At 45.2% G+C, this 23,975-nt stretch overlaps 1 protein-coding gene across 1 annotated transcript; it reads left to right on the forward strand.

The window, feature by feature from the left end:
• Positions 1-214: 214 nt before the first annotated feature.
• tmem204 (transmembrane protein 204) lies at positions 215-23,714 on the forward strand (the record flags this gene model as incomplete). The annotated part of the gene is made up of 3 exons (XM_084339526.1): positions 215-635; positions 4,699-4,854; positions 21,826-23,714. Coding segments are annotated over 3 exons (828 nt in total), but the record flags the coding sequence as incomplete, so codon positions are not given.
• Between the last annotated feature and the right edge of the window lie 261 nt (positions 23,715-23,975).

The following is a 23,975-nucleotide window of genomic DNA, read 5'->3' on the forward strand; positions in this document are numbered from 1 at the left end:
GAGTCACGCTGCAGCCAGCAGGAGCCAGAGGAATGGAACCCGCGGTCTGTTGGATTAACCCCGCGTGCCCGCGGTCCAGTGCGAGGAGGAGGGCTGAGGACTTAACCCATGAGGATGAACGGAGATGTTCTCTAGCTGAGCCTCAAGAAGACCGACACACTTCACCAGCCCCACACCTCCCGCCGCGTATACGCTGGGTTCAGCGTTCAGCTAGCTGGAGGAGGAGGAGGTGGTGGAGGGGGAGGAGAGGACCGCTGCCCGGGAGGAGGAGGAGGAGGAGGAGGCGAGGCGGGGAGGGGGCGCCGCGGCGGGAGACGACGAGGTGGCGGGGGGCGGCGGGAGACGCGTGGCCGCGCAGAGGCTGGTGGCGGCGGCGGTGGCCGTGGCGCTGCTGTCGCTGGTGCTCAACAACGTGGCGGCCTTCACCCCCGGCTGGGTGCTGCAGGCGCTGGAGGACGGACGCAGGCGCAGCGTGGGGCTCTGGAAGATGTGCCCCTCCGCCGGCGGGGGGGAGAGGGGGGGCCGCGACGACCCCCAGGCCGTGAGGCGGGGCCAGGGGGCGCAGAGACAGTGCGAGGGCCTGGGATGGGGCTCCGAGTACGCGGGCTACCAGGAGTCACGCAGCACCGTCAAACGTAAGTGCGGTGAGAACGTCTCGACTCGAAGGTTATTATTTATAGAGCACATTTAAAACAACCGCAGTTGACCAACCAGGTCAATAAGAGGCTAAAATAGGCGATGCAATGTGTGTCCTGGTGTCCTCTTTAAACTAAACTAATGCATCCGTCTGTTCAAATACACCTTGAACTAAACTAAACTAATGCATCCGTCTGTTCAAATACACCTTGAACTAAACTAAACTAATGCACCCGTCTGTTCAAATACACCTTGAACTAAACTAAACTAATGCATCCGTCTGTTCAAATACACCTTGAACTAAACTAAACTAATGCACCCGTCTGTTCAAATACACCTTGAACTAAACTAAACTAATGCATCCGTCTGTTCAAATACACCTTCAACTAAACTAAACTAATCTAATGCATCCGTCTGTTCAAATACACCTTGAACTAAACTAAACTAATGCATCCGTCTGTTCAAATACACCTTGAACTAAACTAAACTAATCTAATGCATCCGTCTGTTCAAATACACCTTGAACTAAACTAAACTAATGCATCCGTCTGTTCAAATACACCTTGAACTAAACTAAACTAATGCATCCGTCTGTTCAAATACACCTTGAACTAAACTAAACTAATGCATCCGTCTGTTCAAATACACCTTGAACTAAACTAAACTAATGCATCCGTCTGTTCAAATACACCTTGAACTAAACTAAACTAATGCATCTGTCTGTTCAAATACACCTTGAACTAAACTAAACTAATGCATCCGTCTGTTCAAATACACCTTGAACTAAACTAAACTAATGCATCCGTCTGTTCAAATACACCTTGAACTAAACTAAACTAATGCATCTCTCTGTTCAAATACACCTTGAACTAAACTAAACTAATGCATCCGTCTGTTCAAATACACCTTGAACTAAACTAAACTAATGCATCCGTCTGTTCAAATACACCTTGAACTAAACTAAACTAATGCATCCGTCTGTTCAAATACACCTTGAACTAAACTAAACTAATGCATCCGTCTGTTCAAATACACCTTTAACTAAACTAAACTAATGCATCTCTCTGTTCAAATACACCTTGAACTAAACTAAACTAATGCATCCGTCTGTTCAAATACACCTTGAACTAAACTAAACTAATGCATCCGTCTGTTCAAATACACCTTGAACTAAACTAAACTAATGCATCTGTCTGTTCAAATACACCTTGAACTAAACTAAACTAATGCACCCGTCTGTTCAAATACACCTTGAACTAAACTAAACTAATGCATCCGTCTGTTCAAATACACCTTTAACTAAACTAAACTAATGCATCTCTCTGTTCAAATACACCTTGAACTAAACTAAACTAATGCATCCGTCTGTTCAAATACACCTTGAACTAAACTAAACTAATGCATCCGTCTGTTCAAATACACCTTTAACTAAACTAAACTAATGCATCCGTCTGTTCAAATACACCTTGAACTAAACTAAACTAATCTAATGCATCCGTCTGTTCAAATACACCTTACAGGGGCAGGCTGTTCCAGAGCCCAAAGGCTCGGTCGCCTCTGATCTTCAGCCTAGTCCCGGGGACAGATTGGTTGATCTCAGTGCTCGGACTTGGAGCATGAAAGTGATACTTACTGACTTACTGAGGATAACGCGATTGAAATGTATTCGTCGGGAACATTTGTCAAAGTGCATATTATGCCCGAATTTCCCCCTCAAGGGGATCAATAAAGGATGATCTCATCTCATCTGATTACACGGTAATAATAGTGCTCAACGACAACAACAACAGTAAAGTGGCAGTGAGAGACGAGTGAGAGAGTGATTGAATGTCAGAGGCTAATCTCTCCTCCAGCGTATTGGTCCGTATTAGGCTGATTTACGAGCGGGACCGACGATAACACAGGACACGCCGGGCCTCACTGGTTAGGTTACCAGGCGGTCTCTCTGACGACCGACCAGAGAGATGGGTCAACACTAGAACACACACAGGTCACTGTGGGTTAACACAACATCGACGTCAAAGGGACTGGATCAGCAGCATGGTAGTAGCACCAAGCAGGGCTGTATATATTTGGGAGCCTGATGCAGGGGGTTTGCTAGGGCTACAGAGTCCTGACTAATAAGTTCAACTGCAAACCGTATTTGGGTACATTTGCAGACAAGAGAGGCCTTGTAGTGGACTAACATTCCTGTGAAAATGTATCTGCATGGTGGAAACATTACAGTCCAGCTCTAGTTTGAGTCCATTCTGCCGGTGAAAGTCCTAACCCGACTGTAATGCATGGTGTCCATTCTGGGGTGAAACGCTAATGCATGGTGTCCATTCTGGGGTGAAACGCTAATGCATGGTGTCCATTCTGGGGCGAAACGCTAATGCATGGTGTCCATTCTGGGGTGAAACGCTAATGCATGGTGTCCATTCTGGGGTGAAACGCTAATGCATGGTGTCCATTCTGGGGTGAAACGCTAATGCATGGTGTCCATTCTGGGGCGAAATGCTAATGCCTGGTGTCCATTCTGGGGCGAAGTGCTAATGCATGGTGTCCATTCTGGGGCGAAACGCTAATGCCTGGTGTCCATTCTGGGGCGAAATGCTCATTCGACTGCAAACCTTATTTGGGTACATTTGCAGACAAGAGAGGCCTTGTAGTGGACTAACAATCCTGTGAAAATGTATCTGCATGGTGGAAACATTACAGTCCAGCTCTAGTTTGAGTCCATTCTGCCTGTGAAAGTCCCAACCCTGTGGTTGACCAGGCAGACTTCTTCAATGCTGTTGCTGGACACCATTGGAAAAGAAGGCGCCTCAGCCTCTGTCATAAAGCTTCAGTTTCAGTTTCCGTTTAAACTTTATTTGAACAGGGACAGCACACATTAATGAACATGAATGTAAATGTGTGAGACAGTGTCTATATGAATTGAAAATGGGGGACCCTGATGTAAACAAGACAAACGTCTTTCTCAGGTCTGCATCCCCTTAACAATTGTGTGTATTGAGCCGTACTGTATTGTTGTACCCATTCTGCAATCTGTTAAATAAAGTTTTCATTCATTCAGCCAAAGCTAATTTTGGCAACTGTTGTCCCTGGGCCTGGTGTTAAAAGGCCGCTAACAAAGAAAGCATAACATATAATGGCATACAGGTAATTAAGAACAGGTTAAAAACACATCATGCTAAATATTTACATCAGACATGTACTACAGACAATGTACAAATAAACAATAATTCTACATTATTAGGTACAGGCAAACATATGGGGTTAGAGTTCTGCAGGGCTGTTATGTTCACATGTGTAGTAGTTATTTCTTAACCACGCTTCTGGCGCTCGACTACCGACCGATGGAAAAACCTTATTCAAAAATGTTATTGTTTTTCTTAATCCTGTGTCTCACGTTTCCTTTCGCAATGAAAGTTTCCAGCTACAGGACGCTGCCCAAAAGAGCTCTTGCCTGGTAAAACCCTGACCTTCAAAAGTAGTAAAACCTTTATAGAGGAAGCCTCACATTTACGTTTAGTCATCCCGCTAACGCCTTTATCCAAAGAGACTTACAGATTGTGAACAACAAGTCAGCAGGAAGGGTACAACTCTGGCAGCTAAGGCTCAGTGGTCAAATAGCGCTGAACTTGAATGTTACACTCTGGGTGCATAGTATTATTATAGTCACATATAGCATGATAGGTAGTGGGCGACAGTGGCTCAGGAGGTAGAGCGGTCGTCTGGTAATCGGAAGGGTTCCCGGGTTCCATTCCCGCTCCTCCCGGGCAGCGCGTCGAAGTGTCCTTGAGCAAGACGCTTAACCCCTAACTGCTCCCGATGAGCAGGTTGGCACCTTGCATTGGTCGCCTCCGCCGCCGTCGGTGTGTGAATGTGTGAGTGAAGGGGTGAATGTGAGGAACAAAATTATAAAGCGCTTTGGATAAAAGCTGCTATATAAATGCACCATTTACTGTATAAGTATAGTAGCCTTCTTAGTTCCACTTGAGGCAGGTCACCACCATGTCTGAATGGATGCTGCTGGCTGGTAGTAACACACCCCTCTCTCCTCTCCGCCGTCTCCAGTGCAGTTTGACATGATGAGGGCCTGTAACCTCATGGCCACGGTGGCGCTGACGGCAGGCCAGCTGATCTTCCTGCTGGGCCTGATGGAGCTGCCCTTCATCAGCCAGGAGTCCCAGTGGTGGGAGGAGGCCATCGCCGCCCTGTTCCAGCTGGCCAGTGAGTACCTACCTACCAGAGCACCTGATTCATCACACACTGTAATGCATGGTGTCCATTCTGGGGGCGAAATGCTAATGCGTGGTGTCCTTTCCGGGGGCGAAATGCAAATTTTATACTAATCCTTTCTAATACTAATTCTATACTTAATACTATTCTGATACACAAAGACAGGGTATCTGCAGGTTTCAACAAGTTCAATTTGACACTTAAAAAAAAAAAAAAAAAAACCACTTAGCAAGCTCATTTAATAAAGGGAAAACCCCACACTGAACACTGACACACATCAGCCAGAACAAAAAACCTGTGTACGCCTCAAAATTAGACCAAATGCCCCTAGATACCCCTCGCCTTCCCCCGCTAGCTAACACCGTTATTCACCTGAATCCCAACATAAAGTAAGTACCGGTACTTTCTTTAAGTGAGATGGTTCTCGGAACGCAGAACGAGTGGCTGCCATGTGAATTCTCTGTTCATTCAGCTTTCCTCCCGTCTAAAAATGGCCACAGGATTACAAAGAGACATAAATCCAGCGCCACCCACCACCACCACCACCACCACCACCGCCCACGCACACAGAGAAACATCAGCACGGTTCCCAAGCTTTTCGATGTTGGCTCGGAGGGGAAAAGATACGTATAAATCCAGAGACCAAACAAATGGACGCAGAGAAAAGGAAATGGAAAACGAGGAAACCGAGGGAGAAAAAGCTTGGCCTCTTATCAGCTAGAGACGGGATTTTCTAGGAAAAGTCAATTAAAGCAAAAGAACAACCAGGAATAGACGCGCGGGCAGAGGGACAGCGGGGGCGGTGTGTGTAGCGAACAACCCCTCCCCCGCCCCTCCACCACCAGCACCACCTTCCCAGTCAGCGGGGGCACATGGGCGGGATGGGGGGGGGGGGGCTAACACCCGTGCGTAAGCCGGCGCTCGGGGGAGTCGTTTGGGAGAACCGCAGCCCCTCCGGGCGGCACTGAGACGGCATGGCGTTGGGCAAGAGAGGGGCTCCGTGCGCAGAGAGAGAGAGAGAAGGGCTCCATGTGGAGAGAGAGAGGGGCTCTGTGCGCAGAGAGAGAGAGAGAGAGAGGGGCTAAATTTAGCCCGCGGGTCTCTGGAGCTGCTGGGCCGGAGCGGCGGCGGGCCGGGGAGCGACTGTCGGGCGCCAGGATATCCCTGCTCAGGACGAGGAAATGCCTGCGACTACCTGTTATGCAAACCCCCGAGCTGGAGGAGGAAGGAGCGGGGAGTGGGAGGCGTGCGGGGGGTGGGGTGGGGGGGGGGGTGGGGGGGGGAGCGGACGCGAAAAGACAGTTGGACAGGGACTGTGTGTTTGTGTGTGTTTATAGGGAGTAGCGGCAGAGCCGTGTCCTGTGGTCCTCACCGCGGCTGGGTGGGAACGGCTACTGTCCAGATAAGAGCGCCTGGCTTTTATGCCTGTGTTTACTAAATGTCGGGGAGCGGGGGCAAATAAAGACTCGCCTCTCGACATTAGATAAAGCACGAGCTTCTCTGGCACGCATGTAGGCCGGGACAGGGCATGTAGGCCGGGACAGGGCATGTAGGCCGGGACAGGGCACGTAGGCCGGGACAGGGCATGTAGGCCGGGACAGGGCAGATAAGAGCGCCTGGGGCTTTTATGCCTGTGTTTACTAAATGTCGGGGAGCGGGGGCAAATAAAGACTCGCCTCTCGACATTAGATAAAGCACAAGCTTCTCTGGCACGCATGTAGGCCGGGACAGGGCATGTAGGCCGGGACAGGGCATGTAGGCTGGGACAGGGCATGTAGGCTGGGACAGGGCATGTAGGCCGGGACAGGGCATGTAGGCCGGGACAGGGCAGATAAGAGCGCCTGGGGCTTTTATGCCTGTGTTTACTAAATGTCGGGGAGCGGGGGCAAATAAAGACTCGCCTCTCGACATTAGATAAAGCACAAGCTTCTCTGGCACGCATGTAGGCCGGGACAGGGCATGTAGGCCGGGACAGGGCATGTAGGCCGTGGCAGGGCATGTAGGCCGGGGCAGGGCATGTAGGCCGGGACAGGGCACGTCAGCCAGGACAGGGCACGTAGGCCGGGACAGGGCACGTAGGCCGGGACAGGGCGTTTTAGAGCAAGGCCTTGAAGGAAGGAATAATCACTCACAAGACCCATCCAGCCAAACTCCTGTTTGACATGCAAGTCGTATCATCAAAGCGTGACCTATTTATATAATGGCAACATCATTAGGCTTCACATCCCCGTTAGTCATTTCTCCACGGTATGGGTGGCGACCGTTTTCGTCTATTTCCATAAACCAATTATATATGAGGCGGCGTCCCCAAACATGTTGATATACTAGTAACAATAGTGACATGACTAATGAGAAATATGCAGCACACCCATTCCCCCACGACTAAATATAGAGCTGCCTCCTTGGAAAACAGAAATGCCATCCTCCTTTTGGCTGTTACTGTCAAGAGGACTTACCGTATTTGGTGACTGTTAAGGCCCTCCCATAGTCGAGCGGACCGTACGCGGACGTCGTACCAATTTCCTACATGTCTCGCGGCAGTTTACACAATTTTCCCCACGCTGTTTAGACTTCTGTCACGTCGTCGTCATCCGATCAAAATAAAGAGTCCAGGTTATCTCCGTTTCCAATATTTATAAATAAAACTGCCAGTTTTACACACTTCATTTAGAAAAGCCATTCAAACTTCTCAAGTTTCTTCAGATGATGAAAAACGACATCATGGTCCAAATGTATATGAATTGGAATGGATGACGATTCGCGATAGTAAAACAAAATTTAGCGCCATCTACCTGCCAACGTTTTACCGGACCAATCCTACCCATTTAATCATGATCCTGCCCTACTCTCACTTGGCACGGAGCGAGTGTTCAGAGTAAAATGCAGATCGGTGTCACATTAAATGCAGGTCGATGTCATCCAAAACACAGAGCAGCCTTTTATTGTGTGACACCAAGTGAGCGGAGCGGACGTCCGCGCATTAGAAAATTGGAGCTTCGCACTTGGAGTCCGCTTTGAGTCCGCTTTGAGTCCGCCGCTTTGAGTCCGCTTTGAGTCCGCTTTGAGTCCGCTTTGAGTCCGCTTTGAGTCCGGTCCGCGTACGGTCCGCTCGACTATGGGAGGGCCTTTAGTAGTGTATGTCACTGTTAAGACGTCTTACCGTACTTGGTGACTGTTGAGTGTACGTCCCCCACCGAGCTGGTGAATGGGTGAGTTGACTAACCTCCCTCCCCCACTGAGCTGGTGAATGGGTGAGGTGACTAAACTCCCTCCCCCACCGAGCTGGTGAATGGGTGAGGTGACTAACCTCCCTCCCCCACCGAGCTGGTGAATGGGTGAGTTAACTAACCTCCCTCCCCCACCGAGCTGGTGAATGGGTGAGTTAACTAACCTCCCTCCCCCACCGAGCTGGTGAATGGGTGAGTTAACTAACCTCCCTCCCCCACCGAGCTGGTGAATGGGTGAGTTAACTAACCTCCCTCCCCCACCGAGCTGGTGAATGGGTGAGTTAACTAACCTCCCTCCCCCACCGAGCTGGTGAATGGGTGAGTTAACTAACCTCCCCCCACCGAGCTGGTGAATGGGTGAGTTGACAGACCCACCAGCACTCACTAACCTCCCTCCCCCACCGAGCTGGTGAATGGGTGAGTTGACAGACCCACCAGCGCTCACTAACCTCCCTCCCCCACCGAGCTGGTGAATGGGTGAGGTGGCAGACCCACCAGCGCTCACTAACCTCCCTGAATGGGCCCCCGGCGTTAAATGAATGGAGGTATTTTTACCCGTTCGCCTCCTTCTCGGGAATGTTTTCATTTTCCGACGTGCCAAAAAAAAAAGAGAAGAAAACCCGGGCTATCGCTTGCAGACTGTGGAATAACAATATCCAATTGCATTCAGTGATATCTCTCAACACACTACCGACAGACCCGCGAGACCAGCTCCGCTCCTCCGAGACTCTCTCTCTCTCTCTCTCCGCTCTGGAATGTGTTACTGAGGGAACGGGGTCAGGGGTCAAGAGAGCACGGCGGCGAGCACTGGGGGCTTTGACTGGAGCCGGGGGAGAGGGAGAGAGATATACGGTGGGCCGCGGCTGGCACCGTGCCCGCACCCTGGCCTCCACTATTGTGTCCCCTCCTCACACAACAAGGCAGTGCAGCACTTAGGAGAGGAGGAGGAATTCCAGGGGAAATGTGGACTTCTCTCCCTCCCTCTCTCTCTCTCTCTCGCGCGCGGAGGAAGAGAAAAGCAGGGCAAACACCAGCGGCTGCTGCTGCTAATGAATTCCAGGAATCCACCGGGGGGGGGGGGGTTGTGTTCACACCCAGCGGGGCGAGACAACTTCTCTCAGCCCACTGGGTTTCAAGAGACCCTGGGAGGTAAAGGCTGTAACTTAAATGCGATTTAATGGATTATTTTATCCAAATTCACTACAGTATCATGAGTAAGTAATAATAATAATAATAATAATATCTTAGATTTATATAGCGCCTTTCAGGAGACCCAAGGCGCTTAACAGGAGGGTGCAGCTAAGGGAAGGGGATCAGGGAACAACAACAAAAAATATATAATATATATTACATATATCTTTTTGGGAATCAAACCCCTAAAACTGCCAACGGTCTTCCTATTATTAATAATAATAATAATAATAATAATAATAATAATAATAAAACTGTATTTGTATAGAACCTTTCATACAAGAATTGCAGCCCAAAGTGCTTCACAGCAGTAATGTAGACATAAAATAGACATAGGCATGAAATGAGCATCTCTATGTCACCTGCAGCGCGATGCTTTAATACTGTATCCCTTGGCTGTGAGCTCTGCAGCGCGATGCTTTAATACTGTATCCCTTGGCTGTGAGCTCTGTCACCTGCAGTGCAATGCTTTAATACTGTATCCCTTGGCTGGGTGCTCTGTCACCTGCAGTGCAATGCTTTAATACTGTATCCCTTGGCTGGGTGCTCTATTGAACAAAACGTGAAAAAAAAAAAAATACTGTTGGTTTTTAACATTAAACAAGTCACTCAGGCACAGACAGCGACTGCGATGTGGGCCGTGCACCTTTAAGAAGGAACCGAGAGAGAGAGAGAGAGAGAGAGAGAGAGAGAGAGAGAGAGAGAGAGAGAGAGAGAGAGAAAGAGACCAGAGAGAGAGAGACCAGAGAGAGAGAGACCCAGTGAATTTCCAGAACGCTGGGCTCGAGATAAGACCCGTTTAGATTTGCTGCCCGTCAGATCATGTCAAATTTCCAGCGAATATGTTAACCTTAAACCACGGGGCGTGGAAGGAAGGAAGGAAGGATGGAAAGAGGAAGAAGGGAAGGAAGCCAGAGAGATAAGAGCTGAGCCAAAGAGGAAGAGGAGGAAGAGGAGGGTTCACACAGCTCCACCCGGCTGGGACGACCTCTGGAGAAGATGATTCATTTACTTAGAAACCCGGCCAGGCAGGTTAAACGTGATCAGGTCCACGGAGCCACCGCGTTGCACACCAACAGAACCCCCACACACGCATGCACGCCAGAACCAACCCAGACTGGACTTCTAGGGCCGATATTAGGGAGTAAAATATTCGGATATAGATATATTGGTCCATATTCGTCATATATCAAATACATATATATATTTCTTTTTTATGTAGTCCCACACCTTACTTCTTCCACCCTCAGCCATCTGTAAAATAAAGTATATATAAAAAATAAAAAATAAATAGTTTGCATGTTCTATTCTATATTCTATTCTAAATAGCTTAACACAATGTGCGCCAGAAACGAGTTAACTCGTTTTCGGGATCGTTGTTTCGTTTATTCGCTATATCTATTCATAATTCATAGCCGCAGCCTCTGGTATCCCCTTCAGAGCCTGTCTGAGCTGGCAGACGGTCAACACTGCCCTCTACTGCCAGGCGGAGCTATTGCATTTCATTGAAAATGGGCTGTTGTGTTTTAGTAGCCGATCTGAGCTGGGCGGGCGGGGTTTAAATACACAGGCGAGCCAGTTCTATACAACGATGGCATTGAACAGTAACTCCGCCCGCCCGTCATTGTGAAACGGTCGGTAGTGTGGTACAGACCTCCACGAGCATTATTTGGAATTGCGATCAGATATTTGGATTATCTCTTTTGCATTACATCAGGTACAAGGTAAGAACATTATAGTGTATATAAATTTGATCGTTGATCTGACATTTATTTCTAACCAGATCACTTCTATCTGTGTGGACCGTGTATGGCTGTTTACCGTTGGGTAGGAGGAGGGGGGGGGGGCGAGCGCCCCGCTACGACGGTCATTTCATGTATGGACGAGGAGACATAATACTGATAATCTAGCGTTGATTTCAGGATGATTAGATAATCAGCCGAAAAATTACAACGTGATGACTGGATTACAGTAAAATGCCTTTTTCTTGTCTTTTTCCTGGAATTACTGAAAAACACCCAAACCATACTCTATTCAAAACGGTATAAAACGGAAATGTACGGATGAAAAAACAATCCGTCTCGGGCATGTTGACTAGAAGCAACTCACTGAGACTCGACGGCGTTATTAGACCCATAGATATAATATAAGATATATTTTAAGCACTCGCAAATGTCACAGTCTAAAACTATATCCATTGAATAAAGACCTGGCGATGAATGGGGTATCAGCGCCCCCTGCTGCTGGCGGTCAATGTGTTAATCTTCACTAATTATTCGTTTATCTTTATATATCTTTATATTTAGGTAATAGTTAGGTATATTAAAACAACATCATGAGTGGCAAAACGTCTGATGTCCTCTACTAACTTTAAACCATGTATTCTCGACTATCAAGCTAGCTATGAGATTCATGCAGACAGCTGCTGAGTCTGTGGAGAGTATTGTAAACAATGACTGAGTTATATGTAGACAATGACTGAGTATTATGTAGACAATGACTGAGTATTATGACAGAGTTATTTGTAAACAATGGAGTCGGCATGCATTTTCCTCTGCATTATGTTAATAAAAAAAAACATTTTATTATCGGCACCTAACGGCCAACATATCACTCGATACCGATATGTCTGTGATCGGCCAATCAATCGGCCAGGCTCTAACACACACAGAGATTTGGTCACTGTGACACACATATGGGAATAATTATCCACGGAACACAGACATTACTGTAGAGAGAGAGAGAGAGAGAGAGAGAGAGAGAGAGAGAGAGAGAGCGAGAGCGAGAGAGAGAGAGAGAGAGGAGAGAGAGAGAGCTGCTCTGCTCGACTGCCTCAGGAAACTGACTGATTCACATCCTAATAGGCCCGACATCCCCTTTTCCAGTGGGGTATTTTGGTCCCCTGGACAGGGCCTTGCAGACATGTGTTATTGTTGAACTATTGACTGGCTCCAGGCTGCACTCGAGAGCCGAGAGAAAGGAGAGCCGAGAGGGAAAGCCCCTCCGAGGTTTAACCGCAACAGATCCACTAGGGTGTTGGACACAGCATTTCATAAATACCGGGCGGGCGGGCGGGGAGGGAAGAGGGGAAGGGGCTTGAGGATGTAAATTAAAGCCTTCCTCCGTTGACATCAAGTCTTCGTCTATTGTGACGGAGACAAAAGAATGAACAGAAGTGGCGAAAACGCGAGGCGTGGAGTTTACGGCGGGTGTGTGTGTGTGTGTGTGTGTGTGTGTGTGTGTGTGTGTGTGTGTGTGTGTGTGTGTGTGTGTGTGTGTGTGTGTGTGTGTGTGTGTGTGTGTGTGTGTGTGTGTGTGTGTGTGTGTGCGAAGAGCTTCCACCTCGCGTGAGTCTCTCCAAGCAGCGGGACAATATGAGACGTCTCAGAGGCCTGTCCCGTGACAGAGCCTGGGTCTCAGGACAATATGAGACGTCTCAGAGGCCTGTCCCGTGACAGAGCCTGGTCTCAGGACAATATGAGACTCTGTCTCAGAGGCCTGTCCCGTGACAGAGCCTGGGTCTTGGTACAGACTCCGCTGTGTTTCCACACCCGTGACAGCTTTGATCCGGGAGATCTCAGAAGATCCCCCTCGCTGGGAGGAAACAGACTTCCCGAATCAAAGAGCTCACGCAGAGCTCCCGCTGCTGCCCTTTGAAGCGCCGGGCCAGAAGGATGTCTGTGTTGATGTGTGAGAGGAGGCTCATCTCACATGGTGTTAAGTCTTTTTGGCCAAAGCGCGCCCGCCCGCCCGCGGATTGATTTGCTGTGCCTATATGTATGAAATTGCTGATAAATCGCATCTTGTTTTTAGCTGCTTTTCATGGTTAACCCTTTCACTACCACACTGCAAAGGCTTAATCTTTCACTACCACACTACAGAAGGTTAACCCTTTCACTACAGAAGGTTAACCCTTTCACTACCACACTACAGAAGGTCAAACCTTCACTACAGAAGGTCAAACTTTCACTACCACACTACAGAAGGTCAACCTTTCACTGCCACAATACAGAAGGTTAACCTTTCACTACCACACTACAGAAGGTCAACCTGTCACTACCACACACTGACACATGCCTCCTCTATTTTAACGACCACATCAAACAAGAGGTGGACGCGGGCAAATACTGCGGCATGGTCATGCTGGACCTACAAAAGGCCTTCGACACTGTCAATCACACCATTCTGATTGACAAGCTAAAAGCAATAGGTTTTGATAGTTTATCAGTGAGCTGGATACAATCCTACCTGGAGGGGAGAGAACAGATGGTGGAGGTAAACGGTACCCTATCCCCCCCCCTCACAGTGAGCTGTGGTGTTCCACAAGGAAGCATACTAGGACCGCTACTATTCCTAATTTATGCAAATGACATGTCGTCAGCTTGTGACTGCAACTTGTTCCTGTTTGCGGACGACTCAGCCCTGCTGGTCTCTGACAAGAACAAGTTACAGGTTGAAAAAGCCCTCAGCTCGGAACTAGGCAAAATCTGCATATGGCTCGCCGACAACAAACTATCATTACACATGGGCAAAACAGAGTCCATACTCTTCGGTTCAAATAACAAACTCAGCAAGACCGACGGCTTCTCGGTTACAGTGGGTGACAATATTGTCACAAGGAAAGATGAAATTACCTACCTAGGTTCCATCCTAGAGGCTAATCTTTCCTGTGACAAAATGGCATCCAATGTAATAAAAAAAGTCAACCAACGAACTCGATTCTTGTACCGGATCTCCTCTCTGGTAAACAAGAATACCTTCCGGTTACGCTACAACATGTAGCACACGCATTTTGCAATTGCTCCGCTCCCACTAACGCTAATTTCGTTTAAAAATATTATTTGGACAGTAAAGAAAGAGAATAGACCACATCGTATGTATTGTTAAGACCCTCTACTAACCATATCAAAAGACAATATGGTTAAAGGTGGAAAGAAGGCAGAGAAAATAACTACGGCAACTTCAACGGCGCAGGACGTAAAAATACGAGATAGACGCGTCCGAACCGTCGCTGGTTCTGAGCCGACGGCGACAAGCTCCGAGGAGGAGAAGGAAGAGGACAACGTACCGGGATCATCGATTACGGTCCCCGAAAGAGAGTCAATAGAGACCAACATAAAAGAAGGTACAGATTCAAGCTCCGTGAGAGGGAGAGCAGCCAGATTTATGGATTCCAACGTCACTGCATCTATCTACCATTTGCCGTCAACTGAAGTAAGCAGAAATCCACCCGATTTCAACACATTGTCTAACCTGATGGTAGAACAGTCTAACATGATGAAAGAACAGTTAGAACAGTCTAACCAGATGAAAGAACAGATGGTAGAACAGTCTAACCTGATGAAAGAACAGATGGTAGAACAGTCTAACCTGATGAAAGAACAGATGGTAGAACAGTCTAACCTGATGAAAGAACAGATTACACACATCAAGGCGCTCGAGGCAAACGTCGAGGCTAAATTCGATCGCATCGAGGCTAAATTCGATCACATCGATGAGAAATTAGAAGAAGTCAAGAAAGCGTTCGATGCACAGTCAGAGCGAATCACGACAGTGGAGATTTCGGTGACAGAAAACACAAAAGCAGTCAAGGCGAACGAAGGTATCATGACAGTGATGGGAGAAGAGATGGAAAAAGTTAAAGATGAATACCGGAGGGAAATAAAATTGCTTAAAAACGAAGTGATGGAGAGGCAACTAGAAACCCATCGTTACCACAGGCGGAATAACATCCGCATAGTGGGGCTTGATGAATCAGTGAACTGCGATGACATCAACTTTCCAAACGAGTTATCAACGATTTTGAATAACTCCGACCCAAACAAAGTGCCAGAAGTGGAACAAGTTTACAGAATTGGTTCCCAGGGGCAAAATATCAACGGGCCGAGAGTCATCATTGTCACTCTGCGGAAGACTACAACAAGGGATGAAATCATCAAATATGCTCGCAACCAACGTGGGAAGCTGAAGTATGGTGATAAACCAATATTTATCTACGAAGATTTGAGCAGAGAGGCCATCATCCGACGTCAACCATACAAAGTTGTGATGCAAAAGCTGTACACAGCCGGCCACAAGCCAAGGCTAGCATATCCGGCGCTGTTATCATTCTTGGACAATAACGGCCGCAGGTCAGGTCCATTTACACCCTTTGATGCTGAGGATTTCCTGATTCAAAATGCAGCAAATAACCCAAAGCATGACGGAAATGCCGGAATCAGTTAAGCCTCTCTCTAAATATATACCAGTGTAGGAATGACTTTATTGTGTTCATCAATGAGGTCATTCCACCAGTGTTGGAATAACATTGCTGTGTTCATCAAAGTAGCAAACGATATGCAAGTCGTCTATAACAATGTTTACTGTGTATAATACGATTCATAATACATTATAATTTCAGTCTCTGGTCTCTGAGGGGACAAATAAATAAATATCAATGCAAAAAGATCTATCTGGAATATTCTGGGTTTATCGCTCAAATGCCCTGGGTCTCTTAGATCACTCTGGAATGTAAAATAATCTAGGCACTAGTATATTCTACAACCTTCTAGAATATAAGGCACCATGACAACGAAGTAAAATAGTCTAGGCACTAGTATATTCTACAACCTTCTAGAATATAAGGCACCATGACAACGAAGCATACAACTCTAACAATAACATTCGGTGTGCATACACATAGCATATATAAATTAAATGAAGTGCAATCAGCCCTTAATAATACTTTAAAATTATCCACACATAAACGTATGGGCACAGCAAGGTTATTCTAACAATTTAAGTAATCACTCCATTAAAGGCACATTGAAGCGCTAAAAGGCGCTGCTTTTCTATCTTATCTAATCAGTTAAATCGGTTCTAGTGGCTTCTCCACATTGATAATTATTTATCTCTTATTCATTATCTATATCTTTCCATTGATTTTTATTTTATTAAATTTTTTCTTCTCATCACCCTATATTTTTTAAATATAATTTAACTTACATTGTTCTTTTCCAATGTTCTTCACATTAAGGTGTCAATATTACTATATATTTTTTAAATATATTGTAACTTACATTATTCTTTTCCAATGTTCTTCACATTAAGTGTCAATACTGATCTACAATCTTTTCCTTTTTTTTTCCCTCACACGTTGGTGGAGGGTTCAAAGGAATATGTCGATAAAGGTTTATTCTCTTTTTATTTTATTTTTTATTTTTATCTTTAGGTTATTTATCACAATACTTCATTACAGTAAGGGAAGGTGCAAGACCAAAAGCGACATTCTATTGCAATAGAATGGAAATGTTAGATCCTATGGCAATGAGCATAGGAAAATTAGGATTACAATGCTCAGGTTGGGCAATCCGGTGGACCATGGGAGAAAGTCAATCGCGGAGGATGTGTTCTTGGAACACAGGCATGTTCGACTTTCTGGGAGAGGGGAAAATAGGGGATTTTTATTTGTATATATATATGTTTTTAAGCTCGGCTCTCAACGGGACCTCATTAATTGGATGTGCATCTATTGTAGCTTCATACTCCAGAAACATTACCAAAAACTACACGGAAACATGCATAGACTATGGCTAGTTTGAATATAATGGTATGGAACACCGGTGGGATAAACAAACAACACAAGCGCAAAAGCGTGCTTACACTGATGAAAAAAGAACATGTGGACGTGGCACTATTAAGCGAAACGCACATTTTAGAGGGAGACATAAATACGTTAGCGGATAACATATACCATAATATTGGTCACTCTTCTTTTGCTACGAGAACTAGAGGGGTAGCCATAGTCGTCAGACGCAAATTAAATATCGAATTGAAAGGGGTATGGTCGGATGCTGAGGGGCGCATAACTATAGCTAGGATTATACACAATAACAGGAAAATTGCATTGGCAGCGGTATATGCCCCGAATTTGTACGAAGTGGGTTTCTTCACTTCACTAACAGGAGAAATGTTAAACCATCCCGAGTACTCATACATAATAGGTGCGGATTTTAATGCCATTTGGAACCCAAGGATGGACAAAACTTACCTTTCCTTCTCCAGCGAACAAAAGAATTCATCTAAAGCATTAAAAGATTGGTCGAAATCAACAGGAGTAACTGATTTATGGCGTTCACTTAACCCCATGACCCGCAAGTACTCCTGTCGTTCGGCGAGACACAACACACTATCCAGAATTGATTACGTCTTTGCATCCCCGAGAATATTTGATAAATACGAAGTGGAAATGACACCCAATGCGCTATCAGATCACTGCTACTTAATCCTGAAAGCAACATTTGGTACATTATCTACCCGGGCCCCAAGATGGCGTTTTAATTCGATGCTGCTTAACAACAAGGAATTCATTACACAAATTAAAGAAGCTCTCACAGTATTCCTACAAGTTAATGCTAACTCGGTGCAAGATCCCAGAATATTATGGATGTCGGTAAAGAGTATGATCAAGGATTTCTCGGATAGATTTACCTCCATATTGCGCAAAAATCAAAACACAAAACTGTCTGAAAAGGAAACGCTTTACTCAACGCTTTTTAATTCTTTAAAATACAACAACTCTACTAGACTAGATAACCAAGTTAACATTCTAAAGACCGAGATCAAAGCAATGTACAGACAAAAATCGGAATTGCAAATACGCAGCACTAGACAACAGCAGTACTTCCAAGGTTCTAAACCTAGTCACCTATTAGCCATGCGACTAAGAATTAATGCAAAATTTGCAGATATAACTGCCATTAGGAAACAACAAGCTCTAGTAACAGAACCCAAAATAATAAACGATACATTCAAAGAATTCTACTCCGATTTATATAACTCAGAAACGACCTTTGATCAAGACAAATTAGACACATATCTTAATCAAATTACTCTCCCTAAACTTACAGATGAAGACGCTAAACGGTTAGAAGTACCGATCACATTAGAAGAACTCAAGAAGGCCATATCCGGAATGAAAAACGGCAAAGCTCCGGGAATTGACGGTATCCCATCAGAAATGTACATTTCTTGCTGGGACATATTTGGACCCTTATTACTAAATATGATCTTATACTCAGTCAAAGAGGGAAGCTTCATCGAACACCAAAATACCGCACTCATTTCAGTTCTTCACAAAAAAGACAAAGACCCCACTGAATGCGGTAGTTACCGTCCTTTAAGCCTCCTCGGAACCGATGTCAAACTGTACTCTAAGATATTAGCCATCAGATTGCAAAAGCATATGACGTCTTTAGTTCATACGGACCAAACAGGCTTCATAAAAGGTCGCCTGATCAATGATAACATAAGGCGAATACTGCACGTACTAGATACAGACAAAGAGGACATCACACCTAAGGCGATACTATCCCTGGATGCTATGAAAGCATTTGACAGGTTGGAATGGTCGTTTCTATGGGCAGTATTGGAAAGGATGGGGTTAGGAAAAGGTTTCATTGATATGATTAAAGTACTATACAAGGACCCATCGGCCATGATTACAACAGGCACAATCATCTCCAAAATCTTTCCGGTATCACGCTCTGCCAGACAGGGTTGCCCTCTTAGTCCCGGACTATTCAATTTATCATTAGAGCCTTTAGCACAATATATAAGACAATCCCAATCCATAGAACCAATCGTAATCAAGGGCACACAACAAAAAATTAGTTTATATGCGGACGACGTAATATTGTTCATGCAAAACCCCAACACCACATTGCCTCATCTGCTCAAGTTGATTGAGAACTTTGGTGATTTATCGGGATTTAAGATAAATTGGCCGAAGTCGGCTTTCCTTCCACTTAACACCCCTGCAAAAAAAGATATAACCCTCCCAGGTGCGATACCGATGGTAAAACATTTCAGATGCTTGGGAGTGGAAATATTCCCCACCATAAGACAAACGGTGAAGCACAATTACACAAAAATACAGAACAAAATCAAGGACGACCTGGACAGGTGGGCAAAACTTAAAAACTCAGTACAGGCAAGGGTATCAATAGTTAAGATGGATGTATTACCAAGAATCAATTTCTTCAGCTCAATGCTTCCGTTACCTCCTCCAGAGGGCTACTGGAAAAGATTACAAACCTCCACATACAAATTTATTTGGAATAACAAACCACCTCGCATAAAAAGATCCACCGCACAGAGAAGTAAAGCAGACGGTGGCATGGCAGTCCCAGATTTTTTACAATATTTTAATGCCTTCACATTAAGACCATTGAAGAAGATATGGTTTGACCCCGAGGCTTTGGTATCTTGGAGAAAATTAGAAGAAAACATAGTAGCCCCACAGAGATTGAAAGACATAGCATACACTAAACTTTCAATCAAGCATTGTGAGCGAGAATTTGGCCCAATAATAACCCATGCAATCAGGACATGGCGGGAAACTCAAAGGAAATTTCCTAACAATCAAGTATGGCATAATCACACTCCCATATTCAATAACAATGCTCTCTTAATGGGAAAACGACCTATAAGATTCCCTGTATGGGAAGAAAGAGGCATACACTCATTAGGGGATATTTTTAATAACAAGGGCCTCTGTAGTTATGTCGAAATATGCATAAAGTTTAACCTCACCGAGTCCACATGGCTTTTTTACATACAGTTAAAACTTTGTATGAGATCCCACGGTGTTCCATTACACATACCAATTGAACACCACAGATACCACAAATTTTTCTATGACAGAAATACATTGGGAGGTTTTGTATCAGGTTTTTATTCACAATTACTAACGTCCTCGTACGAAACCCTTCAACTAGACAATGTCTGGAGGAGGGATATACCAGACCTGGAAAATGACTTTGATTGGCAAGGAGCCTGGGCAAATGTCCGACTTACATCAAGGAACCCGGATCATCAACAAATCAATCTGAACTATATTCACAGGACATACTTGACTCCTATAAGGCTGTGCAAAATGGGGCTTATACAAAACTCCAAATGCTCCCAATGTACAAATGGGGACGAAGGAACATTTATGCACATGTATTGGGACTGCCCACCAGTTAAGACATTCTGGGAAGATGTGTCCCAACAATTATCAATACTCGTATTTTGGAATATACCTGTACACCCCGCGGTATTGCTATTGAATGATGTTTTTGAGTTTGCAGTGAACCCACAACTAAAAAGATTGGTTTTATCGGGTATCACAGTAGCTAAAAAACTGATTGCATCACGTTGGTTTCAACCGGAAAAAATGTGCCGGAAAGTGTGGTTTCTTACATATCTTGATGTGATATATCAAGAAATATCAACAGCAAGAATTCTAGGGCTCAATGAATCCTAAATGTTAATGTGGTTAGAAGTGGTGGAGAGAATAAAAGCTAGCCTATAATGGTGATGTCTGGTTAGGAGTGAGGGATAATGGAGGTACTATCCAAGAGGGGGTCCGGGAGGGGGGGATTTGAGCTGGAGCATATGTGTGTAGGGTTTTAGAAAATAGGTATTCGGGGTATATTATATACTAACATTTATATAATTGTAACTTCGCTGGATATACACGGTATACGGTTAAAATGTTATTATTGACTATTTTTGTTTTATCCTGTTTCTGTACTTGCATATATTTTAACCACCTTTACTGAAAGTTTCATTATACATTGTGTGTTGAGTACTGACTTTTAATAAGTTTTGTTTTGCAATAATAAAAAAAAATTAATAAAGAATACCCTGAAGACTCTGGCAGGAGCACTCATTCAAGGGTACTACGACTATGCTTGCACCTCATGGTACCAAAGCACCTCAAAGGCACTAAAAAACAAATTACAAACATCTCAAAACAAGCTAGTCAGACTACTGCTTGACCTGACTCCTAGAACCCACCTCACCCCGGCCCACTTTGACAACCTAGGATGGCTTAGAGTAGACGACAGAGTACAGCAACTTGCAATGGGCCTGGTCTACAAGATACACTACGCGACCAAGGTACCCATGTACATGTCAAAATACTTCCCAAAGGTCAGTGAATACCACGATCACAACACCAGAGGGAGCTCCACAAATCATGTTAAACCCAGATTCGGCTCAAACAAGGGACTAAACACGTTTCGCAATTATGCCACATCAATGTGGAACGCCCTACCCAAAGCTGTAAAGGAATGTGAATCACTACCCACTTTCAAAAACACTCTCAAAGAACACCTACGGGAGACTGCAATTCGAAACTGGCCCCTACAAATGTCTTAACCCAGTTGTACAGTAAATTACCAAGTATGGCTTTGTCAGTGTACACTACCACACTACAGAAGGTTAACCCTTTCACTACCACACTACAGGTCAAACTTTCACTACAGAAGGTTAACCCTTTCACTACCACACTACAGAAGGTTAACACCTTCACTACCACACTACAGAAGGTTAACACCTTCACTACCACACTACAGAAGGTTAACACCTTCACTACCACACTACAGAAGGTTAACACCTTCACTACCACACTACAGAAGGGATCTAAAAACTAAAAGTAGTGTAAAGTGTTTACCGACGGCGGCCTCTGTGGTTTATTAACCCTTTCGCCCCCCCTCCGTGTCTCCGTGTCTCGCAGGCTTCGTGCTGGTGATCGGCCTGGTGACCTTCTACCGGATCGGGCCCTACACGCACCTGTCCTACTCCTGCTACGTGGACATCGCCGCCTGCCTCCTGGCCACGCTGGCCGCCGCCATGCTGATCTGGAACATCCTGCACCGCCGCGACGACTGCCTGGCGCCGCCCCCCCGGGTCATCGTCATCAGCCGCTCGCTGGCCTCGCCCTTCCACCCCCGTCTGGACAACGACTACGTGGAGTCGCCGTGCTGAGGCGCGCGTCTCTTCCCACCCCCCCCCCCTCCCCCGTTTCCCCCTCTAGACTGGACTAGAAAAGACTCGCGTTTCCAATCGGTGGGGCGTCTCCCTCGCAGGACTCTGGAGGAGAGGAGGACCCCCGTCTCTCCGTCGCGCGGCCCCCCCGCTGGACTATAACTCGTACTCCGCTGTCGTACGGTTTCTCTACGTTTGACCGTTTCCCTCCCGGTCTTTAAGGACGGGGGAACTCACATCGCTGCTTGCCGCTAAAGATAGTTGGATTTAACCCCAAAAAAAACAAATGTATCCAGCTGCCTAATACCACTTTCAGATTATAGCAATTATTACATGAGAGACTAGAGAGCAGTGGATCTCTTGTTTCAGCGGCGTGTTTGTCCAGTTACCCGGGGATCCGCTGAAGGATTGCGTGGCCCGGGATTGGGACGGGCGTTTCCTCTCGGAGGAGCCACGTTATGGGGGAGAAGATCAAGCTGGATCTTGACGTGTTTTGTTATACGTGCACACTTATGTAATTGAATATACTTCCTGCATGATATTATTCCTCGATATTAAGAGCAACTTAGGTTACAACTCTAGAGCTAGCATCGACTTGAAAACGAATGATCCCCATTTTTTTTTTTTTGCATTTCTTAACGTGTGTGAGATGACTCCTTAAAGCTATTGAAGACGTAACGCCAGAATACCTCAACCTACTTCTGTACACCTCGATAGCCCAAAGGAGTCTCATTCAAGACTCACTACACCTTCATATCTACAGACGAATGAGTACAAGTGAAGCATCTGGTTCCAAGATGAGATTATGTGACAGAGTTATACACAATGTACAATTTGACCAATGTGACAAAGTGAAAGCAGACATTACATGTAAAATTCATCATGGGATATGACTTAAAGGGGATCTATGCCAAATGTAACAATTCACATGTAAATGGTAAATGGCTGCATTTATATAACAGCTTTTATCCAAAGCGCTTCACAACTTGTTCCTCACATTTTACCCATTCACTCACACATTCACACATGGTGGAGGTGCAAGGTGCCCATACAAGGTGCCAACCTGCTCATCAGGAGCAATTAGGGGTTAAGTGTCTTGCTCAAGGACACTTCGACACGCTGCCAAGGGAGGAGCGGGAATCGAACGGGGAACTTCTCTGGTTTCTGGCTTTGGGAGAGAGTAGCTCACGTTCACAGATATTGACCGTCTGCAATATTTATGCAACATAAATAAAAACATAAAAAGACTTTCCTCGGCCGTGTGAATAACACGTTGGAATGATTAATTTGGGTGGGGTTCCTCTTTAAGTCATAAGCTCACTTTGCTTCCAAAACTGTCCAATTCTAGAGGATGATCTGTAATTAGTTTTAACACAAGGCAAGAATTTAAGATATAGACTAAATATTAAAACATTTATTAAAAAAAACCTTGATGTGAATAAATAATTAATCAGGTTTACTCAAGTAATAATGACACACTGGTGAATATTATTCATCTTAATATCAGAGCTCATCTTTGGTAATAATGATGTCTTCCATTTGAAAACCTGCTCGCTTGTGGTACATGTACTTAAATTAATTAATAGGGGTGCATGGAAATAATAATATATCATACAAATTCAATAAATGTTAAATGTATTGATGGATACTGGTTGTTGTTTCTTTCACTCACACGCACACAAAATCAGGTGACAAACAGAATACTCACGAGATTATATTACATGGTGATTTGAATGTACAGTAATTTATATTCAAACTGTTTACAAGAGAGAGAGAGAGAGAGAGAGAGAGACCCATAGAAATAGAATAGTCATTGTAAAGGCTATGGAGAAACCTGATTGATGAGATTAGATTGGCATTATTGCAATTCCGTTGCTTAGCAATGCCATCTGCATAAAA

This window comes from Notolepis coatsorum (genome assembly GCF_963971535.1).
Source record: "Notolepis coatsorum genome assembly, contig: SCAFFOLD_2216, whole genome shotgun sequence".
Taxonomy (NCBI): Eukaryota; Metazoa; Chordata; class Actinopteri; order Aulopiformes; family Paralepididae; genus Notolepis; species Notolepis coatsorum.